The 26,471-nt window shown below is 54.6% G+C and overlaps 10 protein-coding genes across 10 annotated transcripts; 4 read left to right on the forward strand and 6 right to left on the reverse strand.

Annotated features, from left to right (window-relative positions):
- Positions 1–2,270: 2,270 nt before the first annotated feature.
- On the reverse strand, positions 2,271–3,442 carry PG997_014047 (uncharacterized protein; the record flags this gene model as incomplete). Its single annotated transcript, XM_066818361.1, has 3 exons — positions 2,271–2,732; positions 2,789–2,921; positions 2,985–3,442. The coding sequence occupies 3 exons, from the start codon at positions 3,440–3,442 to the stop codon at positions 2,271–2,273; spliced, it is 1,053 nt and encodes a 350-aa protein (XP_066664053.1).
- Positions 3,443–4,084: 642 nt separating this feature from the next.
- On the forward strand, positions 4,085–4,975 carry PG997_014048 (uncharacterized protein; the record flags this gene model as incomplete). The annotated part of the gene is made up of 2 exons (XM_066818362.1): positions 4,085–4,684; positions 4,733–4,975. The coding sequence occupies 2 exons, from the start codon at positions 4,085–4,087 to the stop codon at positions 4,973–4,975; spliced, it is 843 nt and encodes a 280-aa protein (XP_066664054.1).
- On the reverse strand, positions 4,905–8,011 carry PG997_014049 (uncharacterized protein; the record flags this gene model as incomplete). The annotated part of the gene is made up of 5 exons (XM_066818363.1): positions 4,905–4,906; positions 5,067–5,610; positions 5,752–5,876; positions 5,927–6,717; positions 7,704–8,011. Coding segments are annotated over 5 exons (1,770 nt in total).
- Positions 8,012–9,533: 1,522 nt separating this feature from the next.
- Positions 9,534–11,232, forward strand: PG997_014050 (uncharacterized protein; the record flags this gene model as incomplete). The annotated part of the gene is made up of 3 exons (XM_066818364.1): positions 9,534–9,660; positions 9,761–10,987; positions 11,057–11,232. The coding sequence occupies 3 exons, from the start codon at positions 9,534–9,536 to the stop codon at positions 11,230–11,232; spliced, it is 1,530 nt and encodes a 509-aa protein (XP_066664056.1).
- A 286-nt stretch (positions 11,233–11,518) lies between these two features.
- PG997_014051 (uncharacterized protein) lies at positions 11,519–13,285 on the reverse strand (the record flags this gene model as incomplete). Its single annotated transcript, XM_066818365.1, has 3 exons — positions 11,519–12,632; positions 12,704–13,062; positions 13,118–13,285. 3 exons carry the CDS (start codon positions 13,283–13,285, stop codon positions 11,519–11,521), a joined length of 1,641 nt encoding a protein of 546 aa, XP_066664057.1.
- Positions 13,286–14,997: 1,712 nt separating this feature from the next.
- On the forward strand, positions 14,998–15,812 carry PG997_014052 (uncharacterized protein; the record flags this gene model as incomplete). Its single annotated transcript, XM_066818366.1, has 2 exons — positions 14,998–15,150; positions 15,285–15,812. The coding sequence occupies 2 exons, from the start codon at positions 14,998–15,000 to the stop codon at positions 15,810–15,812; spliced, it is 681 nt and encodes a 226-aa protein (XP_066664058.1).
- A 940-nt stretch (positions 15,813–16,752) lies between these two features.
- Positions 16,753–18,073, reverse strand: PG997_014053 (uncharacterized protein; the record flags this gene model as incomplete). The annotated part of the gene is made up of 2 exons (XM_066818367.1): positions 16,753–17,317; positions 17,370–18,073. 2 exons carry the CDS (start codon positions 18,071–18,073, stop codon positions 16,753–16,755), a joined length of 1,269 nt encoding a protein of 422 aa, XP_066664059.1.
- A 1,227-nt stretch (positions 18,074–19,300) lies between these two features.
- On the reverse strand, positions 19,301–22,763 carry PG997_014054 (uncharacterized protein; the record flags this gene model as incomplete). The annotated part of the gene is made up of 5 exons (XM_066818368.1): positions 19,301–20,107; positions 20,228–22,105; positions 22,165–22,366; positions 22,420–22,545; positions 22,672–22,763. The coding sequence occupies 5 exons, from the start codon at positions 22,761–22,763 to the stop codon at positions 19,301–19,303; spliced, it is 3,105 nt and encodes a 1,034-aa protein (XP_066664060.1).
- A 412-nt stretch (positions 22,764–23,175) lies between these two features.
- On the forward strand, positions 23,176–25,048 carry PG997_014055 (uncharacterized protein; the record flags this gene model as incomplete). The annotated part of the gene is made up of 4 exons (XM_066818369.1): positions 23,176–23,739; positions 23,825–24,320; positions 24,381–24,641; positions 24,693–25,048. 4 exons carry the CDS (start codon positions 23,176–23,178, stop codon positions 25,046–25,048), a joined length of 1,677 nt encoding a protein of 558 aa, XP_066664061.1.
- A 96-nt stretch (positions 25,049–25,144) lies between these two features.
- On the reverse strand, positions 25,145–25,801 carry PG997_014056 (uncharacterized protein; the record flags this gene model as incomplete). The annotated part of the gene is made up of 1 exon (XM_066818370.1): positions 25,145–25,801. The coding sequence occupies one exon, from the start codon at positions 25,799–25,801 to the stop codon at positions 25,145–25,147; it is 657 nt and encodes a 218-aa protein (XP_066664062.1).
- Positions 25,802–26,471: the final 670 nt, after the last annotated feature.

A 26,471-nucleotide genomic window follows, 5' to 3' on the forward strand; every position in this document is an offset into this window, starting at 1 on the left:
CTCTGCCCTATTTCCTGGGACATTAGATGTGGGCGCACCGGCTTCCGGCCCTCCTTCCGCAATATTGGCTCTCTCGAGTTGACTCGGTGTCAAATAGCTCGCCGAGAATCGCTGCAGAACCCTGGGAACAAGTTCTTGGAAGATCATATGCGAGAACGCTAAGGTCTCAACCTCATTTGGTCGCAGCTCCGGTGGGATGCGACTCTCAACCTCTCCGACGATGATATGCCAGCCCTCACCACTGATGTAGTCCTGCAATACCGCAATTTCGGTAGATAGTCGACGGTCGACGTACGGTGACATAGGCCTGGGTTCGTCTGGGAACAGGAGCTGCCATATAGTATACCACTGATCCTCCTTTGTCGCAGCCGGGTGGGCTCTTGCTTGCAGCTGGGTCGTTTGGTCCGGGGAAATCCCTCTCTTGCAATAGCCCCGCCTGGACGGGCTTGGCAGGATCGACTGAAGAGGTGAGAATCTTTACTCCGGAACGTATCGAACTCCTCATCACAGTTCTGACAGTACGGCGGTAGAGTATGTTTGCGTTTCAGGTGCTGTTTGACACGGCTGATGTCTTTCAACACCGACCCGTAGCACTTCTGGTACCTTGTCGGTTTCCACTTGCTGAAAGGACATGCGAAGTACAGCTCATCCCCTTCGGCGTTGGTGACTTGTCTTTTGGGGCGTCTTTTGGATCCGCCAACTTCGTCATCGCTCTCCTTATCTTCGCCTTCGTGATTCAGTGATCGCTTGGGGTCGGTTGACCGCGATGATCCCGAACCCATTGTGCTCCGAGACTGTTTTGATGACATTGTCCTGTTTGAACCACAGGTAGATGAGTTGCCAACCCCTGCATCATTGGGCTCTGCCATTGCGCAAACGGGATCTGACTGGAGAAACGCAGACCACAATGAGTCGGCAGTGGCCTCCGAAATCTCAAGAAGTATAGGACTGTGAACGCTATCGACTTCGCTATCGTCTGTGGTACGGCTTATCTCTGAAAATGAGGTAGACTCGTCGGATCTATTGGTGCTGCCGGTAGCTAAAGACTCAAAACAAGTGGGGTTTGACAGCCGTTCCTCGGTGGACTCCGCGAGCTTCTCGTTATATAGCTCTTTTGGATCGTCGCGAGAGATTCGTGGATGTGGTGGAGCGGCTGGCCTATGATCCTTAACGGCCGCCATGCCATTTGGCTCTGAGGTGTTTCTTTGTAACTTGTTGGTGTGGTAAATGTTGGGCGGCGCTGAGAGAGGAATTTGACTGCCCCGAACCTGATTAGAGGCCATCGCTGAGCCCTTTGGTACTGGATGGAAGGTAGGGAGAGACTGGGGTGACCTTTTGACATCCACGGCATAATCCAGGGTCTGGGAGAGATGTAGGAATCACCTGACCGAACCGAAGATTGGAATTCCTTCCTGGATGGCGACATGGGGGCTCTATCTGCGCTGAGATTCTGAAAGCCAAGCTCCTGTCGTGTTCCAACAAAGATATCCGACTGCGACTCAGATTTCTTGGAGCGGAAAGCATGAATAGCCCAGTTGGATATAGATTTCCAAATCATCCTGATTGTCTTGACCTTGCTCGAGAGCGGGCCATGAAGCTGGGTAGTATCAATAACTATACTCAAGATAATCCATAGCAAAGATGCTATGGTTAGAAGTGTGACAATAAGCGATATTGGACTCTCCGGTATTGGCAAGAACCCAGGGCGTGTACTTGTCAATGCTGCAGCCACCATGATCGGCAGGAACGCCTAGGAAGTACATATGTTAGCCAGGTTACCATGTTATCAAGTCGTATTATGGGAGCATACAAAATTTATCCAAGTCAGCAAACGAACGTCTTGCGACAATCCCACCTGCGTGGACGAGACTTCGATGCTAGTGAGGAGCTCGATCCTATGCTGTATTTGCCGACTGAGATTGCGTGTGTCGTTGATTTCCTCCTCCAACTGACGCTTCAACTGCTGGAGTACATCAAAAGAGTGTATCAGCATTCGAATGAACGTGTCATGCCTGTCCATGCCACTTGATACAGGTCTGTCTTGTAAGTGTCTCATGTCGCCGGACCTGAATAAATTCCAAGCTTCGATGATGTTGCTCAGTGTTTGAAGCAGCATCTGAAGGATGTTGGTCGAGGAGGAGAGCATTAACTGAGCCTTGGCTGCCCCCTCGAGATGATCGTATCCATTCCTACTCTGCCCTGGGTTGTCATATAAGTCGGCCGGATCACAATATCGGTCCTTCTGTGGCTCGGCCATCTGTTAGCTCAAATCAGGAAAGCGCTCTGGATGCGTCTTGTGATCTTACATATTTTCTCGAGAAGCCGATAAGGGTATTGACTGTGTGGTGCCACTCCCCTTCGACCAGGTTTGCCTGATGTTTCAGTAAGAGCACCCAATAGAGTCTGGCGTCGCAATATCCGGAGCCTCCAATGGCAGGGGGAAACCATACTTCAACTGCTGACTCTGGGTCTTCATCGTCAAAATAGGTATCTGCAAACATGTATGCCTTCCAGGATGTGTTGTGTTGCCCAACAATCATGCACGATGTCTGCGCTTCCAAGAGGTATTGTTCATTTCTTGATGAACCATCAATGGACAAATCGTCTTGGAATAAGAATGATATATTGAGATACTTCCGTAAGCCGCGAGGATCCGCTGAGAGCGCCTCCGAGCGCCTGATTGTATACATTGGAAGATGAAATTCCAGTGAGAAACGAGGTATCGTGTCAGCCTAGTAATGTCAGCATGCCTTATGAATTTAAGCCAGACTGCATTCAAATTGCTTACCGCAACGTCAATGATGAAATGCGATTCCATCATTAAATGCCGGTAGATTGCATCTCGTAAAGGGGCAATGGCTTCCCATGGGGCGGTTGCAGCCAAGGCAAGCAGGGCGTAGCGGCTCAGATTAGTGACAAAGCTGGGCAGCTGTCAGAATAGCGCTTTCATAACCTTTATATATAAATACTTGAACGATACTTACACTCGGGTGTCCTCACAACTCGTGCTTTCGCTTAGTTGGCGTTGCACACGCTGTCGCTTAGGGTCAGCATCAAACGAGACATGCAAGTCTGCAGCTGCACTTACTTGTTGGTGGAGTGTCTGGAATAGCCCCCTGGCTGTCAATGCAACGCCAGATGGGTAAGGGTTTGGTCCTAGAGTAGCGACTTCGCTGAGTAAAAGCACATTCACCGTTTTGCAATCCAGGTGCTTCAGATGCTCGGATTTACGTGCATCAGGTCCGCAGAACCGTAGGAACTGCTCGGACTTGAAACTGTCATTGGCAAACGGACTTGAGTCGGCGAAAATCTCGATGATATCGAGGCTGGTTTCGTCTGAGTACACCGACAAAATATCTTGACTGCCAGAGAAACGCGAATTAGACACTTTCGAGGAAAACACCACTGGCCAGCGGTACAAATGGTCAACTGAAGAAGCCATTTTCGATCTAAGAGGTGAGAAATGATGAAGCTTTAACGGATCGCCAGGAGGACCGTCTCCAACATAAAATGCGCAGAGGCGACGTTACCGAGTACACACGAGCAACAACAGCACAATTGTGCCCAGCCAATTGATGCTTGACCATCCCAGCCTGGCCCAAGGCTAATCTACCGTGGCCAATTAGCTCGATACAGGTCAATTAGTGTCATGCAGGACTCGGGCTTTGACGCCCAAAGAGCGCCTCAGTGGGCAAAGAACGTCAGTCGCCTTGAAATTAGACCTGCATGTTGTAACGCTTAGATGCCTTACGGTCTTGGTACGGGCTCTAGCGAGTTCGTGCTATTGGTACTCTGCACGAAGCATGCAGACTGGTAGTCGGCCTAGCATATGAGCGCGATTCAACACCCATACTGCCCGGGCGAATCTGCACTAACCAATCGGCTGACAGAGGATTTACCACCCCCTGCTTATTGAAACGACATATGATGATCTTGTTGTCAATTAGTATCAAGACACCCGGAGGTGGACTAAACAGTTTGAAAAGGCCTTCAAGGGACGAGACTCAATACAGGGGTAATTCGATATTTCGAACACTTGATGACAGACCGCGGCGTTTTAGAACATAGAAAGCAACCCAACGCCATGCCAAAGCAACCGAACATACATACACACTTGCTCGCTCACTCCAAAACCCAAAATACACCACTAACAATTCGGAGGATGACCCCGAAGCTGCTCATTCGGAACCCACCCGCACGGCTGCGGAATCCGCATGCGCCCAAACATCATCTCATCCTGCATAGCGGCCGGTCCCGCCGGCTGCTGCGGCGCCAGCGCGTCCTGGACCCAGCCCTGCGCCCCTGCGCACGCCATGGGCGGCAGCGCCGTCGGCCCCGGCGTCGTCGGCATCATCCCCTGTCCCACCCCCGCCGCGGCTTCCACGGCCTCGACCCCGCCCAGCTCCATCATGGGCGCGACGCGGTTCCCGCTGCCGAGCGCGAGGCTGCCGACGTTGAGCCGGAACGGCTGCGCGCTCTCGTAGTCCCAGTCGAGGCGCTCGATCATCTGCGTGGCCTCGAGGCGGGTCGGGTCGGTGGACCCGCCGGTCCAGCGGCGGGTCAGGACCGTCTCCTCGGCCAGCTTGCGGAAGGAGTGGTTCCCGAACGGGTTGCAGAGCATCCCCAGCAGCGCCGCGCTGAGCTGGGCCCGGGCCGGGTCCGCGTTCGGCGGCACGGTCAGGAGGTAGCGCCCCTGCGACGCCGTCGACAGCGGCTGTGACGCCGCCGGCAGGTTCACGAGCTCCGCCGTCGTGCCCTCCGGGTTCGACCCCGGCGCCGTCTGGTCCAGCAGCCGGTGGATCGCCGACAGCTCGCGGTGGAACTGCGCCGCGACCGGGTCGAGCGTGCCGCAGAACTCGAGCACGCGCAGGCAGTGGGCCGCTTTCATCAGCTCCTCCTGCCACTCCTGCACCACGAAGTTGTGGACTTGCTTCTGCGCCACGCAATGCAGGAGGATGACACAAGACGTGTATGATTGGAAACTGTGAGGGGATGTCAGTTGGGGAAGGATGTGGTGGGTAAACTTGGATCGGATTCCGAGAGAGATTCGTACATGATCAACCAACAACGTTTGAAAACGCCATTGTCCTCAAGAAGCAAGCGCAATATCCGGGCGGAGGTGGCGGCTGCGACGACCGCCTGCTCGCAATGATCAAGCAGCAACGTCATTTCTCCTTCTGGGAAAGGAATTTCCCGCGGCTGTTGCATAGGTTGGGTAATCTGAGCAGCAACCCGTCGGTAGCACAGCATCATGCCGCCCAGGTATAGAAGGTGGACGTGAAATCCGGAACGCCGGATGCTTGCGCTATGTTCGGAATACATCAAGTTCTCCAGGCGCATCTGCCAAGGAAGGCGACTGTACCATGTCTGCAGGTCGTCCATGATGGATTGGATCGAGCGTGGTGTGAGTTCCTTGAACGCCAGATGCATCCGCATTACTTTCGCCTTGAGCAGGGCGATCTTCGCCATCTCGTTTTGGACGACTGTGCGGGGTGTTAGCATCACACAGTCAGTCATATCGTGGTAAAGGGGGTAGAAGTACTTTCCGCAAGGTCCGTCGACATGTTGATCTCTAGGTCGGGAAGCTTCCATGGCAATCAGATCAGAGCTCTGCTACGTATCCAAGCAACTGAACTCACCTGGGTGTCGAGCGGCACACTGTCATTACCCGGGACGTAGCCCAAGGAAGCCGATAGCCAGCTATATGCTGCTGTTAATACCAAGATGACCTGGGAGTTAACTGTAACTCACCTTGAAAAAGAAAATCAGCGATCGCCATGCTTTTCGATATTCAGCCCACTTCTCTTCTGGATAATCTCCTTGCGGCGGTCTTTTGCATTCTAATCTGTATCGCCTACAAGTACCAAGGCCGATTTCTAAAACCGAGTTAGAAATCTTGCTTACATAAAAACGGAGGGGGACTCACCGACGTATGCAACAGCTACCGTCGTCTTATCCATGATATTGTACAAGCAGAACAAAGTGGTGATCTTGATGGCATCCAAAGGTCGCGCCTGGATGACGGCCTCGAGGTGATGCCTGGCAACATCATAAAAGGTGTGTTGGGCTTCAAGGTCGATAACCTCGTGTTCATACTGCGCGCCGATTGCAGCGACCGTCATCAGGCAGCAGACGTCAGCCTTGTACTCTAGGCTGCCATTATTGGGCGAATGGAAGGTAGCTTCGAAGCATTGATCGATCTGTTCCCTGGAGAAGACGTGAAACAGCTTGCCGCTACAGCTGAAGAATGTCTCGACAAATCGCCTTGTGAGCTCAGGCGGTGGTAGCCAGAGTAAGACCTGGCGCCATGGAGAGTCAATGGATGACCTGTTCGAAGGGTGTGAGATGTGAGAAGACGCTTTGTGGGGTACATTAGGACCCGCGGTAGATGTCGCATGCGGCACGACGTGCTGCGTGGTGTAGCTGTCCGGGGATATAGATGAGGACGGGTTGGATGAGTCGCTTGGAGTGTCGGCCGCATCTTTCGCAGCTTCAACAAGCTTCGGGACGGAATCGAGTCGACCACGGCTCTCTCGCCAGCCCTGCAGTAGTTGGCCGGCTTGTTCTGTTGGCAAGTCTCTGAGGTTGTCGACAAACTTCTCCAAGGCGTCGAGGCGAGACTTGCGAGACTCTCTTTCGTCGGCTATATATCCACACGCCCTTCGTTTGGTCGTGCAATGGGTACATTTGGGCCTGCCGCCATCACACTGAGCGCGCCTGGGGTCAGCATTTGTTTGTGGCACTCACAGATGGTCGATGTCAGTTGGCCTAACCTTTATCTTCAATCTCCGGCAATCATGGCAAGCTTCAACTGTATGGCGCTTGTTGGGATCATGTCCTTTTGATTCAACGCCATCGCCGTTTACCGGACGAGCCGGCTGTATTTGACGGAAGTTCCGCATGGTACCGCAATGCCGACCGCCTCAGGAAAACAGGTTTCGCTGTAATTGCGAAGACCATCGAACTGGTGGAAGTGTTAGTCGCTCGGATTGATTCAGGTGCTTCCTACATCAGTCGCGCTTGGGTAAAAGGGGTCGCATGCATTCTTTCTTTTTTCTTGCGCTGTGGTGGCGAGGGATAGCCACAATCTTCACCGAACGGTTTTGGTAGGTAAATGGGAAAAGTTCGAGCGAAGGCCTGATTGCAAAATGAACAAATACGTCATTCCGTACCTTGAGAATAAACCAATTGATTATAGGTATGGGTGCAATAGTTTAACGCCGCAGCGCTCGAGGGTTTTGTCTTCATTTGTGATATGTTACAAAGTTCCGGGTTGGGGAGAATGAGGATGCGCGAGCTGAAGAGTCTGTCGATGTCGGGGAGGGAACAGCTTTGCCGATCATTTCTGGAGGGCGAGACAGTTGAGTTGAGGGGGTGCCAGGCCATCTGTCAATAATGACAGCCACCCCTGTACTGCAAACAGCCAACACCCACTCATGTTGAGGTGGTTAGCCTTGCGACTCTAGCGACTGCGATCACGGTCGGCTTGGAGTGGTATGACAGATGTGACCTGTGAGCCTATGGGGGGTTGGTGGCGTCTGCAACAACCCGCAGTTGCGGATACATACATCAACAGCGGGATTCCAGGGTCCAATGCTGGGGAGCATCGGAGCCCAAGGGAGAGCGCAGTTGAACGCCTTATGCGGCTAGGGGTCTCGACATGCTAAATGGTCTGGTGTATCCACCATGGGTACGGAACACACCAACAACGTCTCGTTGTCAAATTCCCCATGGCCATTGTTAAAGACATGTTTCGGAGCTCGGCAGCTTGGGATGACACGACCGTTAGTTGCTTGGCCTGCTGCCTGCGAGCTAGTGCGCTCCTTTTGCCCCACGGCGGGGGTACTGTAGTCTGTAGGGCGGACAAGCTCGAGTTGGCCTGCAGCAGTTTACGAACAGGGGCGACAAGAGACAATGGCGATGGGGTGGGCTTCCGCGGAACGATGGTCGTGTTGCGTGCATCCGATTGCCACCGGTCGCGAATTGCCGCTGTTCGAAGTAGAACGTCCATTGAGACGTTATCGCCGGGCTTAGACAGTAGCAACGGTTAGTCTGGTTCTAATGGTAGGGTATTCGATTATGTGCTAACGCCAAACACACACGGGATGCTGCCCTCTTCCGGCAGTCAGAGGAGGGTTTCTTGTGAAGGAAGAAAACCAATCGGATAGAGCCAACTGCACCATGCGAGGATTGCCAGGAGTCTGCGACAGAGCCTGGCTGCATGTTCCTCCCTCGAAGGTTGGAGCCCACCCCCGGCAGTGTCATGTCAAGTTAGGTGGGTGCAGCCCTACACGCGGCACGTCCCGTGGTGTTCTTCCGAGGAAATCTAGCACCCTGCAAACCTGGCACTCCCCGCCGAGTGTGGGTGGTGGTTGTTAGCCGGGGCTGTCGAACTGACGTTGTTGTGTCTTGAGGGGTTGGGTGGCAATTAGGGTCCCGTCAGGCGCCTGCACGACGGCATAAGCAAATATTCCTCGGTCTCGGGATACCAGCATTGAGAAAAAGCAAAGAAATCAAAGAAACAACAAGGAAAGGAACGAAAACTGGAGAATACCCAAAAGACAAGACAACGGTGTGGGGAAGTCAGAACGGACACGCGGACTGGGGGCCAGACATGGTTGACTTGAAAAGTAGCCACAGATGGCAGGATACGACTGTTCACTGTCTGAGGAAATTAGCATATCGCGGCACCGATCTAAATCCGGTTCTTTTACAAATGCCATTCTTCCATGATGGGGGATTCTCATGTTCTTCGTGTCCTGTCAGTTTGCCATGTTACCTCTGTCGGTATCAGACATGACACGAAGTCAGTCATCCAGATAATCCACCTGGAAACCTTTGACGCAGGCGCCGATCAACGAGGAGCCGTCGTTGGGCTAGTTGGCTAGGCACTTCATGCTACCAGCCCGTATGCTTAGGCACCGAGATGAATGCATGCGAGGTAAAAGATGCTACATAAGTCAGATGGAGAGGTGTAGAAAGTGCAGAGCGAAGTGCTTGTAATGTTGCCTTCATTAGCAGCGCCCAAGCACAGGCGCGGGCCATGGTCGGTCAGGCGCAGGTTCGAGTGCTGAACATTGCCAACCTTCTTTTTCCAGCTCCTTAGATACAAAAAGCTATGTTGTGACTTCCAGCGATCGGATCTCATACCGTTTGGGTGCCACAATTGATTTCCGAAAAATACTCGAGCCATCAATCTTCTACTTATGTTCAGTAGCCTTTCTGAGATGCGAATACTGATCGCAGATCGCCGGGGTTGGGGGATCTGGGGAAGGTGCCTGAGCTAACACCTCAGGTTAGTGCATGTGGGAAAACGGTTGCCCCGCGCTGCCACTCGCTGTACGTTATGCCGAGCTACACCTTAGGTTCGTTTGAAGTCAGAACCTCGGAACGTCGACACTGCTGGGGGTTTGAGCCCCGAGGTATATCGTCTGAAGACTGCAACAACTTGCGTGGTGCCGACTTCCAGAGTAGACCGGATCGATCTTCATCACGTTCAGCAACCAAAGGCCACCAAAGCTGTCGCTGTCACCATGGCCCCAAAGATTGACGCCGCCCTCGTTACGAGACATGCATCACCCGACGACTGCTGGATGGTCGTAAACGGCAAAGTGTACGACCTGACCAAGTTCGCGCCGGAGCACCCTGGTGGCGCCGATAGTGAGTTTTTTTTCTTGAAGCCCAGTGTCACCATAGGCACACACACACACACACAAAAAAAAAACATTCGAACTAACAACTGCTCGCGCGGGAACACAAGTCATCTACACGTGGGCTGGTAAGGATGCATCCGCAATCTACAACGAGTTCCACACGCCCCAGCGCATCGAAACCGAACTTCCCGCCTCGGACAAGCTCGGCGACCTGGACGAGTCCACCGTGCCCGAGACATGGCGGCAGCCGTCGCCTTCCTCCCAGGCGCCACCACCACGTCCCGGAGCTGCTCCTACTGCTGCTGCTAAGGAGGAGGAGGAGGAGCTGAGGCCCCCACCACTGAGCGCCCTCATCAACCTGCGCGACTTCGAGGACGCCTTCGCGAAGCACGGCTCCGCCAAGTCCCACGCCTACATCGCGGGCGCCTCCAACGACCTCCTCACCCTCCGCGCCAACGCGCGCGACTGGCAGCGCCTCTGGTTCCGCCCGCGCATCCTGCGCGACGTGGGGCGCGCCAGCACCAAGACCACCATGCTCGGCCAGCCCGTCGCCATGCCCGTCTGGATCGCGCCCATGGGGGTCGGCAAGACGGGCGGGCCCGAGGGCGAGGCCGCGCTGGGCTGCGGGGCCGCGGCCGCGGGTATCGTCCACTGCGTGTCGACGGTGGGTTCGCTGACGGTCGAGGAGACGATCGCTTCGGTGCCTGATAAGCAGCAGCCGTTCTGGTTCCAGCTGTATGTGAACCGCAACCGGCTTAAGACGGAGGAGGCGCTGCGGCGGTTGAAACAGTTGCCGCAGGTAAAGGCCATACTCGTCACTGTCGACCTGCCCGTGGTCTCGAAGCGCGAGGCGGACGAGCGGATCCGGGCAGCGGATCTGGGGCCGGTGCTCGTGGATGGGAAGCCGGCGGGGGGTCCCAAAGGCCGCGGGGCGGGACTAGCCGCCAGCACGGGCAGCTTCATCGACTCGACGATGACGTGGGAGGACCTACCGTGGATCCGGCGCTGCACGAAGCTCCCCATCGTCCTCAAGGGAGTCCAGTCCGCCGCCGACGCGAAGAAGGCGCTGCAGGCGGGCTGCGCGGGGATCGTGGTCTCGAACCACGGCGGGCGCGCCCTGGACAACGCGCCCTCGTCGGTGCTGGTCCTGCTCGAGCTCCGGCGCGACTGCCCCGAGGTCTTTGAAAAGATGGAGGTCTATGTCGACGGCGGCGTGCGGAGGGGCTCCGACATCTTGAAGGCGTTCTGTCTCGGGGCTAGAGGAGTGGGGATCGGTAGACCCTTTCAGTGCGCGATTGCCTATGGCAGGGATGGGGTCGAGCATTGTGCGAGCAGTAAGTTCACACGGCATGAAACTACTTTTTGAAATGCAAGAACTTAGCTAACGCAATTGATATATTTAGTTTTGAAGGACGAGTTGGAAACAGCCATGCGCTTGTGTGGCGTGACGGATCTGACCCAGGTTCGTGGGGACATGAGCTGGCTCAACACGTCCGAGCTAGATGCGCTGCTTCCACCTGCAGAAGAGAGGTATCCGCCGTTGCGGTCGGCGTGGGGAAGGTTATGGTCGAAATTGTAGCTTGGGTATGCATATGGAAACAATTCTATGTTGATGAGGAGCTGGTATGTATGATGGGTTCGAAGTGAAGAGCTAGCTACCCGGTGTATCTGGCATCAATCCCATAGCAAAGTGACTTGGCCTGCGCTTCTATTCATATTGGCAGGTGATCCGTTAATTCCACATTGAAAACAGCAGCTTCTTCCTTGATGCATTGTTAATGCTCGCAGAAACTGAAATGGTTCTAAATGACCCCACGGTTAGTGATGCGACGAGGGGTAGCAAAGGGGATTTGTTATGACATTACTTACTGATTCCATAGCCTCTCCGACACTAGCTTGAATAGCCCCCTCTCGTCCATGAGCCGCGCTCGAATATCCACCGCCTGCTCCCAGGAGATCGGAAAGTCGTCGACCCCATTGGTGATCTCATCGAACAGCTCCTTCGGAAGCCTCGACAGTCGCTGCCCGGGTGCATGTCGCAGCTCCTCGGCCCACCACCTCCGGTCCTGCGGGGGCACGTTGGCCGTCGATAGGACGGGGACGTGAGGATCCACCAGGAACATGGCCAGGATCTTGCGATGACCCGGCTTCGTCGGGTCCGCGAGTTCGAACCCGGAGACTTTATGCTGCAGGACGTTGGGGAAGGTGAGGAGCCGGCCGGTCCGGGTCATGACGCGCCCGAGCTCCTTGACGGCCATTTCCTCGTTCTCGATGCCAAAGTACGCCTCGCACGAGCGGAACTGGTGCTGCTCGGGCAGCATGACGAGCTCCTCGACGTCGAGCTCCTGCCGGAACGAGAGGTGCGAGTCGGTGATGTTGGCCTGGTCGTAGTAGTACAGCGCCGTCGCGCAGATGTGCTCGTTCAGCGCGCCCTCGACGTGCCAGGTGCCGCCGGGGTACTGGGGCTTGTCGGGCGTCAGGTGGATGTTGGCCAGCTTGAAGATGACTTGCAGGCCCGAGTCGGCGAAGCGGGTGCGCAGATCGATGCGCTCCTGGCCTCCCGGGACCGTCAATTCGAAGGGACGGTGGTCGTGGGGCTCGCGTTGGATGAGGACTTGGTGCTCGTCCTTCCAGTCCCGGTAGTCGTCCGAGTCTTCCAGCATCTCCAGCCGCTCTTCATACTCGTCGTCAGACTCGCTCACGCCGATCATGTTGTCTGGTCCATCATACACGAGTCCGTCTGGGATTTCATAGTCATCGGCTCCAGTGCCCCCAACGTTTATCCGGGTCCTGGTATGGAACCACGACAGGGTGTCGCTCCAGAGAGGGATTGCCTTGTCCACGAGCTGCTCCAAGACGCCGTACAGTTCCTTGTGTTTCTGCGGGTGCAGGCCGTTGATGTAGCTGGTTATCTTCGTTTCATCACCCCGGAACTCGACGTTGGCGGGCAGCCACTGGAACTCTCCCCAAGCCTCGGGGCTCACCTCGTCTGCCCACCTATGATAGTTTCAGCTTGACTTGTTTCTCGCTACCACAGCGACATGACTTACGACGTCTTCTTCACCTGTGTTCGTGGACTGGTGTCGATGGGAATCGTTTCACCCCGCCCAGTGTACTTGGCACATTCGTCCAGCGGCACCTTACCCACCGGCAAGACTCTGCTGAGCCCGTACACCAACGGGAAAAGTGATGGATGCACCAGGTCGAGCACCTGGTTGTCTGATCCCGGATGCCAGTCTTTCTGGTTCTCGGGGACATCTTCCAGAGGCTTAACCGCAGTAAGGAGCGCTTGTTGAAGCTCAGCCGGGACCATGGAGTCGGATTTGACCACAGTTAGCTCCGAGTCTAGGACGTGGACCATACTAGTCTTCTCAAAGACAGCCGCCTTTTCGCGCAGCTCTTCCAGACACTGCACGCGATTAGCATGTATAGATGGCCATGGTATATTGACCAATCATACTTACCACTTCGAACATCTTCTCCGAGAGGTAGAAATCGTCCAAGGTTTCGTCGAACCGTACAGCTTCCTCTTTCCATTTCTGGACGATTTGTTCATCCAATACCTTTCTGTGCCAGTCTGGTTTGTCTGTGATCTGGTTCACAAAGGCCAGCATGCGCAATTCCCGTTCCATAATGCCATTGCTAGCGAAGTAATCAGCAATGGCATGGGGGAATCGCTTGGAGTTTGCAGGGTTTCTCGACCATGGTGGGAGATGTTGCCTATCGACGGGCAAGAAAGTCAGCAAGCGCCTAGGGTGCCACAGGCGCAGGCAAGATGAGGGGTTGGAGCAACTTGCATTGGCAAACCAAAGCCGGGCAATTGAATGCGCTCTCCAGCAGAAGCCATCGGTGCGGAACTCATGATTACTTATGATCTGAGATGATTATGCTTGTCTTACTGGGGTTTCGCGACTGGAAGCCAAGGAAATGAGACGGCATCGACCTGAGTTGGGATGGAATCATTAAATAGGAGTCGAGGCTCGTTTTTAGTGTCGAGGCTAAAGTAGCGCCCTGTGTTCAGCAGTCTGTCGGTCCTCTAGGCTGCCATGGCTGCCTGTCTTAGCGCGGGGTAGCAAGCAAACACCACCTCAAGCTGGTGGCTTCAGAAATCAAACATTCATGACCTTCCATTGCGCTACCAGTACGTGAAGCTTGTAGCATTTAGCAAACGCGGTAGTATCTCATGCTGCGGCATCGATACAGGTGTATGTGCCAATAAAGACATGTGGCGGACTTCACTTCAAACGTTTGGTTGCGTGCAATTAGCATTGAACCAAAGTATATGTTGAGTCCTTCAATTCTAGCTGATGACTTCTCACAGAGCACACATGAGCAGTAAAGGGTTTGTTTCTAGCCTAGAGGCCGCTACTCACGCCTGCAAAATCAGTCCGAGGGCAGCGATTCAGCGCCGCAGAGTCAGCTCTCCACTATCAGCCTCCCAAGCAGCCCCATCCAATGGTCGGCCGGTAGCGCGGTTGAGGCCTCCCCACTGCCAATTCTTCGGAGACAAAGTGCGTGCATCCAAACATTGAAATGTTCATTCCTTTAAATCAATCGCACGTCGTCAACGTCGATCAGCGTCTCTTAAATCCCCTCATTCCATTATCTTCGTATCAAAATATAAAGCATTGGTTTTCTCATCCTCCTTGTTGCTTAGTACAATAATAAGCCGGTATTCGAGTGTCCTTATGTTGGAGGCATTCATGTCTTCTGGGTATAATAACCCCCAATTTGACCAAAATCCCCGAAACGTCGAGCATCTCCAGGGGCAATGCTGAGACTTCTCACAGAAAGGTGGCGTACAACGGTGAACGGGCCGGGTCGATCCACAAACACCAGTATGCTTTACATAGTAGGTCTACAACTAGGAATTCATTCTCCAGTTACTCCCCGTGTCTACTTTCAAGTATCATAAGTATCTCACGTCAGATCGGGATGGACTGATCGGAGCAAGACACTCTTCTGATTCGCAAGAGCTGCACCAATTGGTGTTCGTATCGGGCTCAACCCCCATGTGCCCATCTGGCCCCCAATACAATGCACTGCCTGCTACATGCTCGGAAATCTTTACAAACACCAATGGGAGGTTCTTATCTTCTTTCAGCTCGTCAGACCAGCAACAAAGTATGTGCTTGGGGTCCGTTGATTTCTCACCACATGTATATAAGCCTGGCTGGCAGGGCAATGGGTAAGCGGATGATTCTCGATCTCGATGTCCCATTTCTACGATCTGGTTCCCGATTTATTGGCAACAGTCTCCATAAAGCTTCTTGATACCCTGTTTGACTACTTGCCAAGGAAAATTCCTTAAGCTGTTTTAATCGTCTCTCTGCCGAAGAACAAAATGAGCGAGGTGCCGGATCCTGACATCATGGTCGTTGCAGCAGCATGGACTTTCGCAGCACTCGCGGCCATATCGCTAGGACTCCGAATTTGGTGCCGAATGTTTCGAGTCGGCATGCTGTGGTGGGATGATTTGGTTCTGGGAATATCTGTGGTAATTTTGGAATTGTGTCCATTCTCCATCCCACAAGCCGCTTCTCATCCATTCATGCATCAGCATCTCATCCAGTCTCCGAGTCCGCGCCAATAAGATGAGTGTCGTCGTATGCCACTAACGTGGCACAACAGTTCACCATCATCCTTACTGCCGCCTGCATCACAGCCATGTTCCGCGCCGGCTGGTCCGCCGACCCCGTCCCCCACGGACGCCCTGTCGTTCTCTTCCTCGCGGCCAGCTCGTGCGCCGCCGTCGCCGCCGGGCTCAGCAAGACGGCGTACATGGTGACTCTGTTGCGCCTGACAACCGAGCCATGGACACGGCGGGTGTTGTCCTTCTTCGTCGCGAGCTTGAACGTGGTCTTGTGGTTCAGCGCCCTGGCCTGCTGGGCGAGACTCTGCGAGGAGGGCCCAAGTCGGGTCTTGGGGAATGCCTACACAGGGGTCCCTATCTTCCGGGTCAATGTTGGCCGGAGAGATACGTGGTTGGAGCGATTACTACCTCCCTTGGTAAACCTTTTTTCCTTGTGTTTGCGGTTGATCTATCCTATGTGCGCCTTTGTTTCTGCTGACGTTGAGGTCCGTTCGTTGGGACTGAACCGAAGTATTCACACCACGTGGGACCTACGGAAGCGGACTGACGATGGAAACCACGACTAACCGACTCGATTTTATCAGTTTACTCGGGTCTAATGGACTTGACACTTGCTCTCTTCCCGTGGGGCATAGTGCGCAACCTGCAGATGCACAAAAGGCACAAGATCGGTATTTCCACAAGTATGAGTGTCAGTGCCTTGTAAGTGCCCTATGAAACCTATCGAGTCACTCGCCTTCTTTTTCCTTCACGTTCTAATCTTATGTTGAGAGCTGTTGGTCCTCTCATGATGACCATGCAATCCATCCTGACAGAAATGCCCGAGACCAACCAGTCATGTACGTGAACACCACCATCCCTCGCTTCTCAGATCAGCACAACTGATGCACCGACTAGACTCGCTTGCTCTTCGGTCCATTCTTCTCGTGGCAGGGCCCGCAGTCACTGTTATTGCCCAGGTAATACCTGTGCTACGGGCTTTCTTCACCAAGTATGACTTGAAGCGTACTTAGAACGAGCGAAGAAAGGTGACAATAAAAGACTGAAATTGTCAGAAGTGTAGAGGTGCACCGGATTTGGAATGAAAACGACTACAGCTGCGAAGTAGCTACTTGACCCAACGTCATGCCGTGTCAAGGAGACTTCAGGATGGGGGTTTCCTCTTCGCACCGCTAGGCGGACTAGCCAATGCAATGAAAAAGAATAGTTGAACATGAGATGAAGGCAGTGTAATATCGGGGTCCAGAGCCATGACCAAAGCCTGGAAGAACAAAAACACAGTAAGTTGCTGGTTATTTGTCCACCTACATTGGTGTCCGTATGTCAGCTTTAAGGCATTAGCACAGCGGCCATCTCGATCAAGTTATCGGACCCGAAGCGCCAATATCGCCCCAGCTTGGTTTGAATCGCATCGCCATGAGATCGAAGAAACTGCGCTGGACTGCAAGCCAGAAGGAACAACGCCGCAAGTTAAATAAGAGTTCTAACCTCTTCTACCAGCGAGTCTTAGCCTAGCTCAACTGGGTGTCCCCTGCTCTCCCGATGAGAATAGCCGGAGTGGCGGGCAACGTGCTCCTCTTCTGCTTCTGCACGTAACGCCGTACCCCCAGACTCCACTACCTCTCTTGACTGCGCTTCGTGCGGCAATAATCTGCCCCCGGACTCTACCCTGGCTTCTTGGCGAGTGCCTGTTGATACCTCCTTCATTGTGTCGGAGGCGTCTTTGCTGTCACCGCCGGATCCCGCGGTCGTGGCTGCCCGAAGCTTGCGGCGATACGACATGATCAGCCAGACCAAGACACAGATGATGCCAAGTGCTAAGATTCCCGCGCCCACACCGATCCCTGCCGATGCCGGTGTAGGCAGGCCTGTTTCTCGTGGAGTGGAAGGGTTCGGACCGCCGCTCCTGTCCTCCCCGGTCGTGCCGTTCGTGCCGTTGCACGAGAGGTAGCCGATGATTCCCGTGTTTCTCATATGGACAAGCCTGGAGCAATCAAAGTCGGGATTCCAAGCGTCTATCTTCACCTCAGCCGCTTTACTCAGGCGCGGGAACAGAGCGGGATTGGTGGTCCTATTGCTCGCGTTAGCTGGTTGGTATGAGGAGTGAGTACCCTACCACATACGTGTTCATGATGCCGTTGATGTGGATGAGATCCGCCTCCTCCAAAGCGGAAAAGTCGCCGGGCACCGTGGAGTTTGGGTTGTTCAGGATGTACAGTCTCTTGACCCCCGTCAAGCCACTGAAGGACATTTCTGGGATGCCCGAGTTCTTGGTAATGTTCAAATCCCCGCCCATCCGGTATAGTGCGGGGAATACCATGGCTTGATGATAGATGTTCACTGGCAGGAGCTCTTGTCTGCGGGGGTCATTATCCCAGGGTCCGATAACCATGGAGTTTCGCACAACCAGATTGGGATGTCTCTTGGCGTCAGTCCCAGCCACGTATAATGGTTCAATATCGACGGATGCGTTTCCAAGTCGGAACCCATACACGTTCTGCAAGGTATCGAATCGAACATAAGCACGGGTATCCCCAGGGTTCGCTATCGCGAGATCTTCGACTTTGTCAAGCTTATCGAAAGAAGCATCACTGTTAATGATTTCCAGTCGCCCGGCGCTGGTCAAATTTGGAAAGAGGACCCAGCCGGCGTCTTCCAGTTCAATTATGAACGCATCAGAAGCATTAAAAGACGCGAATTCATTATGAGGCCGGTCGAGTGCAGGGCCGAGTTTAGGGGCTCTGCGGATGCTGATTCTGTTTGCTGGCCCGTTCCAGTGGCCCAGGTTGAGCATAGTGAGGGCCGGGGCGTCAATGATGTCCAACATGTCGAAGGACACAAGGTCTGGAAAAGCGATGCTCTCGAGCGCCGGATTTCATTCAAGTTTCAAGTAGCTAAATGATGTCACGTTCGTAAAGGTTAGGCTCCCACTGACGCCTCCGACCAGCGCACCATATTCCTTTGTTGCATATCCTGCATGGCCAGAGAGGGGGAATGTAACTTTGCTGATATCAGTCTGAAGTCCCAGGGTTAGTTTCACTTAGTAACACTGTAGCTGGCTTCCTTGGAGCTGACCTTTGAGGTGATGGTGAGATTGTAGGAATCATGGTCACTAGGGGGGTGCATTTGGGTGCTTGGTCGCTAGATTTCGCCGGACTGCTGGAAGCTTGCAACGTGCCCATCGAGTATTTTATACGTATAGTATAGGTTTTCCTGCTGGTTCACTATACGAGTTTCGTAGTTGTAAAATATTAGGAGCGGCTTCTAGGTAGGATGTGGCGTTAGGAGGTGAAGAGAAGAAAGGAAGGGAAAAGACCTTTGCTGTGTGTTATAACTTAGTTGATCCACTGTATCTGCAGTGTTTCGCCCCCGAGGCAGTCTTACACACCATTATGGAGGCAGCTGCCTTGCCAAGTGGTCCTTGTTTATCTCGTAATCGTGAGAGCCTTCGGCAAAATACAAAGCGCCAATAAGGTATAAGACGCCAAGCTTCCGTATTGGAGGCTGCATATGCACCTTGGTACAGCCAGCATAGATAGGAGTATGGAGATTGGCTTACCTGAATACAACGCTACATCGCCCTTAAACTAGGCTAAATACAGAAATGGACGAAATAGTACTTGGGGTTAATAGGGCCCATGGTTAAAAGGTGTGCTATTAGAAAAGGATAATAAAGAGAAGAGGGAAAGAGAGATTAAGGAGGTATAAGGCTTTACTATTTAATTTAATAGCTATCGATATATAAAGGTATATTTCTCTATACTTTAATAAGATGGCCCGTTGCAGGGGTGGCCAGCTTATGGAATCTGGCAACCATCCCTTTGTACCCTTACCTACAGCTTGAGGTATAGGATTAACCATTTATATATCCACGGTTACCTAGATTATACGTTCACCTTTCAGAGCGAGTGTCGGCAGAAGCAACCTCGGATGATATATTTTTGCTCCGAGACCTAATCACCAAAGAAGAGATGACATCGAGATACAAGTGGCTTTTATCTCTGTGTAACTATTGCTAGATATGAAACTCTATTATTGCGAGACGCATACCACTTTAGTATGTCGGTGCAAACTCCTCAATAACACTCTTCGGCTCAACATAGTCCCCGATAGGATGGTAATCCATATCGTACCCAAAAGCCCTCGGCCCACCAATCTTCAGACCCGCCGGCGTCTCGGTCCACCTCGGAGAACACGTAATGCCCAGCACCGTGACCCGGAACCCGTACTTGAACTCTGGCACCCCCAAGTTCCGCCCGCTCGAGGTGTCGAGCACGCAGATCAGGTCCGGGACAGAGGCGATGACGGTCTTGGTGGTCCCGTCCTCGGCCGTGTGCTCGGCGAAGAGGTTCTCGTTCTTGAAGGGGATCATGAGCGTTCCTCCCGTCTTGACGGCGGGCATTATTCCTTGCTGGCCCGTCCCGCTGTTCTCTTCCTCAGACGTGCTGAGGCCGGCGATGGTGATAGATCCGTGCGAGTGCCCCTTGAACAGCCGCCTCTCCACCGCCACGATCTTACCCCTGAACAGGATCTTGGCGCTCTTCGCGCCCCCGGCTTCCTGCACAATAGACTCTGCCACCGTAGACAGCGTATTGTTCGCCTCGGCACGTGCAATGCAGCGCCCGATGCGCCACGCAAGAGACACCGTCCTCAGCACCGCGAACTTGTCCACCTTTTCAGCCGTGGTGGGACACGACGCCATCCCCACCCGCGAGCCCATCTCAGAACACGATGCGCGCAAGGCCCGGTCCACGATCTCATCGTCGGGCGCGCGCACCATCAGGATCGTCTTGCCGTCGCCGCTGTCGATTGCGCAAGGGACCAACTCGTTGGGCGCGTGGACCGCGAGCGTAGTTTGCCACTACAGACTCTCAACGTAAGTATATTGTCTCACAGGAGGGATATAGGGGGCAAGTTTACGACAACTTGAGTATTCAGACACCGGAATAGAAACGGATAAAGCCCAAAAGAAAACACATACGTAGGTGGGATAAGCTCTTCCCATAAAATCTCCGTCAATAATGGGACAGTCGAAGAAGCGCGAGGAGCCGACGAGGAACGGTTCGAGTCCGTTGGCGCCGCCGATCTCCAGCGAAATCACGGCGTCGAAGGACGGCTCCCGGCGGTACTCCATCAACGCGCGGAACGCGTACACGGTCTCGATGGACTGCAGCCGCTCATTGGAGGTCGCGGGCGAGCCCATGTGGCCGCCCCAGTACACCACGGCCTTGGGGTCCAGAGAGGACGCGTCGATGACGCGCATGGTGTGGCCGGCGCGCAGCATGTCGCGCAGCTGGATCCGAGACGCCGCGGGACTGCCCCCGCCGGCGCAGCCGAGGATGTAGCAGCCATCGGCCAGGTAGTTGATGTCGGTTTCGCTGATGTGCCATTCCAGGATACCCGTTGATTCGTTCCGGATAACCGTAGGCCGGTATGTCGAGGGATCAACGGGTTCCGGCTCTTCGGTTACGACCATGGAAAGGTCTTTTGCCACCTCCGACCCTTCCTCCTCGGCTTCGTCCTCAAAGTCCTCTTCGGGTAACGGTCCTGATTTCAGGTTGATGTCCAGTTTCCCAATCGCTTTCACCACCGTCCGCAGCTTGTTGGCTACGTAGGTCACCGGGTAGCTCTCTTCTTCAGCAATCCGGACACTATCCCGTTCTGCGCCAGCGTCAATGGCCCGCCGTATCGCCATTGCCTTGGCGCGCTCGACGGCCTCTCGTATCAATTGGCCCTCTACGCTTTGAATGACATCCACTGTGCCACCGACGTTCGAAATGGCAGCCCCGACGGCATTGGCCACATCATGAAAAGGGGGCAGCCTTAACTCCGAAGCACCTTCCAAAGTGGAAGGTGATAAAACCGCACCGCCACCGACGAGCAGAACGGGGAGAGGCTCCGGGCTGGTCTTGATCAAGTCCACGACCCCCTCTAGAAGCTTCTTGATCTGGTGCTCGGCATTCGTGACCAGATCCCGATCGAGTTTGACCGCGCACGTTCCCATCTTGGCTCGACCAGCGGCAACGGCGATGTCAGAAGCGGTCACCACGTCACCACCAAAGGCCAACGCCTTCTGTGTGAGATAATGACCCACCGAGCCCGGTCCGACAGTCACTTCCCCATCTTCCGTGTGCCGGACAATAGAGCCGCCGCCCAGACCGACAGAGTGGAGGTGGGGCATGGAGTAGTTGACCCGGACGCCCGCAACCGTGACGTAGGCCGACGCTTGTCTCGGCAAGCCAGAAGAGAGCAGAACTCCAACATCCGTCGTGGTCCCGCCGATATCCGCGACGATGGCGGACGAATGTTGTGTGTCGTGTCCGGCGAGATAGGCAGCCCCGCGCATCGAGTTGGTCGCCCCGGAGTTGAACGTGCGGATGGGGATCTTGGCCGCCGCCGCCGCATCCAGCAAGGTGCCGTCATTCTGAGTGAGGAAAAGCGGGCAGTGGAGGTCCAGCGCCTTCATGGCGCGGCGGAAGCCTCGGACGGTGCGCCGGGCGTACTGCAGGATGGCGGCATTCAGGATGCTCGCATTCTCGCGCTCGAGGAGGCCGATGTTGGCCACTTCGTGCGACACGACCACGTCGGTCCCCGGCGGCATCTCGCGCAGCACGATCTCCCGCACCCGATCCTCCTGGTGAAAGACCTCATCGATGGGCGAGAACGCCCCGACGACGACCACGGCGGTGAGTCCCAGCGCCCGGATCTCGCGACACCGCTCCACGACCTGCGCCTCGACCACGGGGGCCTCCTCGGACCCGTCGATGTGCAGGCCGCCATCACAATAGCCGACGTAGCCGCGGATGATCCGGGTCAGGGCCGGGGGAACTCCGAGAAAGGCGGGATCTCGCGCAGGAAGCTGCGGGACAGGCGCAGGACGGCGACGCGGCGGAGGCGGCGGGCGTCCTGCTCTACTACCGCGTTGATGAAGTGGGTGGTGCCGACCGTCACGCTCGCGATGGCGGAGGCGGCGAGCTGGGACTGGGCCAGGACGGTGCGGACGGCGGCCTCGATGCCCAGGGTGACGTCCGGGGTCGTGGGGTTTTGTGGTGGGCTAGGACGCCGCGGCCGGGCTCGGACTGCTGGGTTGGGTTGATCGCTACGGCATCCGTATTGGTGCCTTGCAAGGGCCACGTTAGTTCAGTTTCGGACTCTACTGACCGGGGGCAATACTTACCGCCGACGTCGACGCCTATCCGGACAGTCTTTGGCATCTCAACGCTTTGGCTTCCCATTTTCTCGTTGTCGAGACTCGGGCGGAAGTATGTCCTGAGGTACAGACGTTTGGGGGACTCGTCGCTGTAGGCGTCGTCTTACAATAAGACTCTGAAGCGAGGATGGGTATTCCATCTTAGTCTGATGAGGTCGCAATCGGCCTCGCTCATATTAAACCTTGATAAGCCACGCAGGTACGGCGATGCTAACCAAACGAGGCAGGAGTCGGAGTCCAGCCGGTAGTCGTCTGGCCCTTTTGGAGATAGAATCGGGGCGGTGTGGGGTTGGAGATTGGAGCACATCGCGGGGTTCAGGGGTTGGAGGGAAGATATCGGAACATGCCGATGTCGCGCTGCAGTGCATTTACGAGATTGTAAATGAATCGCATTGCCGACAGATAACATGCCACCGCTTCACATTCGGCGAAGCTGTGGATCGCACATCCCGGTACCGCTAATCCAGACAAATTGTATTCAAGTCACCAGACAACATGATCATACAGCAAGAAACCTGATCTATCTGCAGTAGGGATCAGCGTTACACGGGCTGCGCTATCTTATCTGCCAATCTCGAATTCCTCGGTTGAAATGCTGAGCATGCCCACGACATGAACTAATATGTAGAAGTAACCTTCCCTGCGAAGGTGGTCGTCGCGACATCTCCTTTTTGCGAATTCTCTCTATTTGCCTTGGTGAAGCCATCTGATCTTCTACGATGGCCTTTCTCTCCTCCCTCACGGAGAGCCTCCGGGTCCCGTCGCAATCGCGCGCCGTCTCCAACGTCTGGATCAACGACGACATCCGGCCGCTGCCCCCGCACCGGCGGACCTGGACGCGCTGGGCCTACGTCTCCTTCTGGGCCATCAACCAGATCGCCATCTCGAACTGGCAGCTGGGCGCGTCGCTCGTGGCCCTCGGCCTCTCGGTCTGGCAGGCCGTCGTCGCCCTCGTGCTCGGCAAGCTCGGCACCGCCGCCGTCGCCGTCCTCAACGGCTACGTCGGCGCCGAGTGGCACGTCGGCTTCCCCGTCGTCAGCCGCTTCGTCTGGGGCGTCTACGGCCAGTACTTCATCCTGGTCCAGCGCGTCGTGCTCTCGCTCGTCTGGTTCGCGGTCCAGTCCTGGACGGGCGGGCTCTGCGTGCAGAATATCCTGGCCGCGGTGTTTCCGTCGTATCAGAATATGCGGAACCGCTTCCCGGAGTCGGCACATATGGACACCAAGCAGTTTGTCGGTTGGGTACTGTTCAATATACTCATGATACCCATACTCTGGTTCAAAGTAAGGCAGATCTTGCTCTAGTTTGATGGTGACCCCCAGACATGATTACACCTAGCTGGCCACTGACCGATTCCCCCACGTTTAGCCCGAACGTCTCCGTTTTGCCATCCTGTACATGAACATCATCTCCGCCATCACCCTCATCTGCATCATGATCTGGTGTCTCTCAGCAGCGCATGGCGCCGGGTCCTTGCTGAGTGCGCCGGCCACCGTGCAGGGCAGCTCCGAACTGGGCTGGGGCATCGTCTCTGCGACGACGGCCGTCATCGGCTCCATCGCGGTCGGGTTGACGAACCAGCCCGACTACTCGCGCTTTGCGCGCCGGCCCGGCGACCAGGTCCTGGGCCAGTACTCGAGTATCGTTCTGCTCGGCATTATCATGCCGTTCTTCGGCTGTCTCGCCTCCTCCGCATCTCGGGAAATCTACGGCGAGGCTGTCTGGAACCCGCCCGACTTGGTGCAGAAGTGGCTCGACACGTCTTACTCGCCTGGGGCGCGGGCGGCGGCGTTCTTTGCGGGGTTCGGGCTGGTGGTCTGCCAGTTGGCCATCAACACGATCGACAACGCGTTCTCTGCAGGAAGTAAGTTTCTACCCAAGATGGTTTCAATATTGAAGGTCGTCACTGACTGAACATCTCCAGTGGACATGGCCGGTCTTATGCCGACGTACATCGACATCCGTCGTGGTGCTTATATCGGCTTAGTCCTTAGCATCGCCATGTGCCCCTGGGAGCTCTTATCTTCGGCAGGTGTCTTCATCAGCGTCTTGTCTGCCTACAGCGTGTTCCTCGGACCCATCGTCGGCATAATGGTCTGCGAGTATTGGGTACTGAGGAAGAGGAAGATCAAGCTGTCAGACCTCTATCATCCTGGCAAAGGTGGACTGTACTACTACTGGAATGGTAAGTAACTCCTTTATTCAGTATTTTCTGATATCCATCATCTAATCGTAGTCTCAACAGGCGTCAATCTACGTGCCTTTTCGTCCTGGGTCATTGGGTTTTCCTACCTGATTCCCGGCTTTGTTCACAACATCAACCCGGCGATCGAGGTGCCCGAAGCATGCACAAACCTCTACAGCTTGGCCTTCCCGCTGGGCTTCGCCGTCAGCTTCTTGGTCCACTGGGGTATTAACAAAATTATTCCACCACCTGGCTTGGCGGAGACAGATGACGTCGATTACTATAGCACTTTCACATTTGACGAAGCTGCGAGATTGGGTATCACTCCAGGAGATGTACTTGTTGGCGAAGAACGCGCAACTGGGGATATAGAGAAGGATCTAGCTGTAAAGGCTGACACTGTGTAAATATGAGACATGGCAACTCGATGAAATATAGACGGCGAACCGCCGGAACCACTGCCGCCCAATCTTGATTGTCTGGGAGGTAAGGTTAAACCATGGTTACCCAGATATTCCACGGAGGACGACATCCACCATCTCCTGCACCTTTAGTGGTATTTGAGCAGTCTTCCCCGTGTCGGCGCATAAATCATCAAAGATGATATCCAGCGCGTCAAGGACACGCTCGTTGCCGCCGCGCAAGATGCCGCGATCGTCAAGAATGTGCTTCATCTTCCGAATCTCTTCGACGATGTTGTCTGGGAAGTTCGCGGAGAGGGCCTGAACCATCACCCTTGGCGGTTCCATGCTAACCAGCCGGTAGGCGTCCTGGTACTGAACCAGACGCTCGAGCAGCTGCTTGGGCGCCAACACATCAGAGCCCGCCGACACCCCGCCGTCCGGCTTCCATACGCCGAGGAACCGCAGGGTCTTGTCGACGAAGATTTCTTGGTCCATGTATCTGCACTTTTCGGCCTTGCTTACCGCTCTCTCGTTGATCAACCCGCCGATGAGGAACGCCTTGGTGCTGTCGTCGGCCTTGGGAACGGGAAGTGTCGTAGAGATGGCCGAAGGAGACGACGAGAATGGAGATGTAGAGGGATATCCGATAGAGGTGAATGTCTGCACCATGGTGATCAGGGTGGTATCGACCTCGTTGGGTCTCAGAGACAGGCCAGTGCCTGCGAGAGCCAGCATGAGAAGCGAGGTGGCCAACATGTTTGTGAGGAGACGACTGGGTCAATGATGATGCGAATATGTGAAATCCTTAGATGCCTGATTATTTGCTAAAGATATGGTGGTAGTGCGCTAGCAGAGCAGGTTTGGCAGAGCACTTACACTATGTAAGTACGAGCCAACACCATCAAGGTGGAAATGGATACCTTGAGGGTCAAAAAGTCATTTTTGGTTTTTTCAATAGCACGCGCTCAATCAGATCACCTTCAAGTGGTGTTCTGACCGGGGTTAGCGTTGGGTGATAACTTGGTCGTGTGTAAAACCGGTGAATATCTTCTCAATTTAGGTTGCCAGACCAGTAGGGGGAAGATTGACAAATCATCGGACGCGCCAAACAGACAACAAAGCTAGCGACAGAGGATCAAAATGGATAAACTCAGATGACTGGCAAAAGGAAAAAAAAAAACATACAACACCGAGGATTCCCAGGTCGTCACCGACCCTAGTACTGATTCGGCTCTCTGCTGCTTATATATGGGAGAGCGGACGGGATCCCTAGTATTCAGCAGGATATGGTCGTATGTGGCAGAAGTGAACCGTATAGCAGATTATGTAGCTCGTACCTCTCTAGGGGCAGGGAGGCGATGACAATTTATGCATTGGTTGGTAAATCTGTGATCACCAACGTCTGAGGGGAGTTCGCCAAACAGTG

This window comes from Apiospora hydei, assembly GCF_038363865.1.
Source record: "Apiospora hydei strain CBS 114990 chromosome Unknown utg000009l_segment0_segment0, whole genome shotgun sequence".
NCBI classification, from domain to species: Eukaryota; Fungi; Ascomycota; class Sordariomycetes; order Amphisphaeriales; family Apiosporaceae; genus Apiospora; species Apiospora hydei.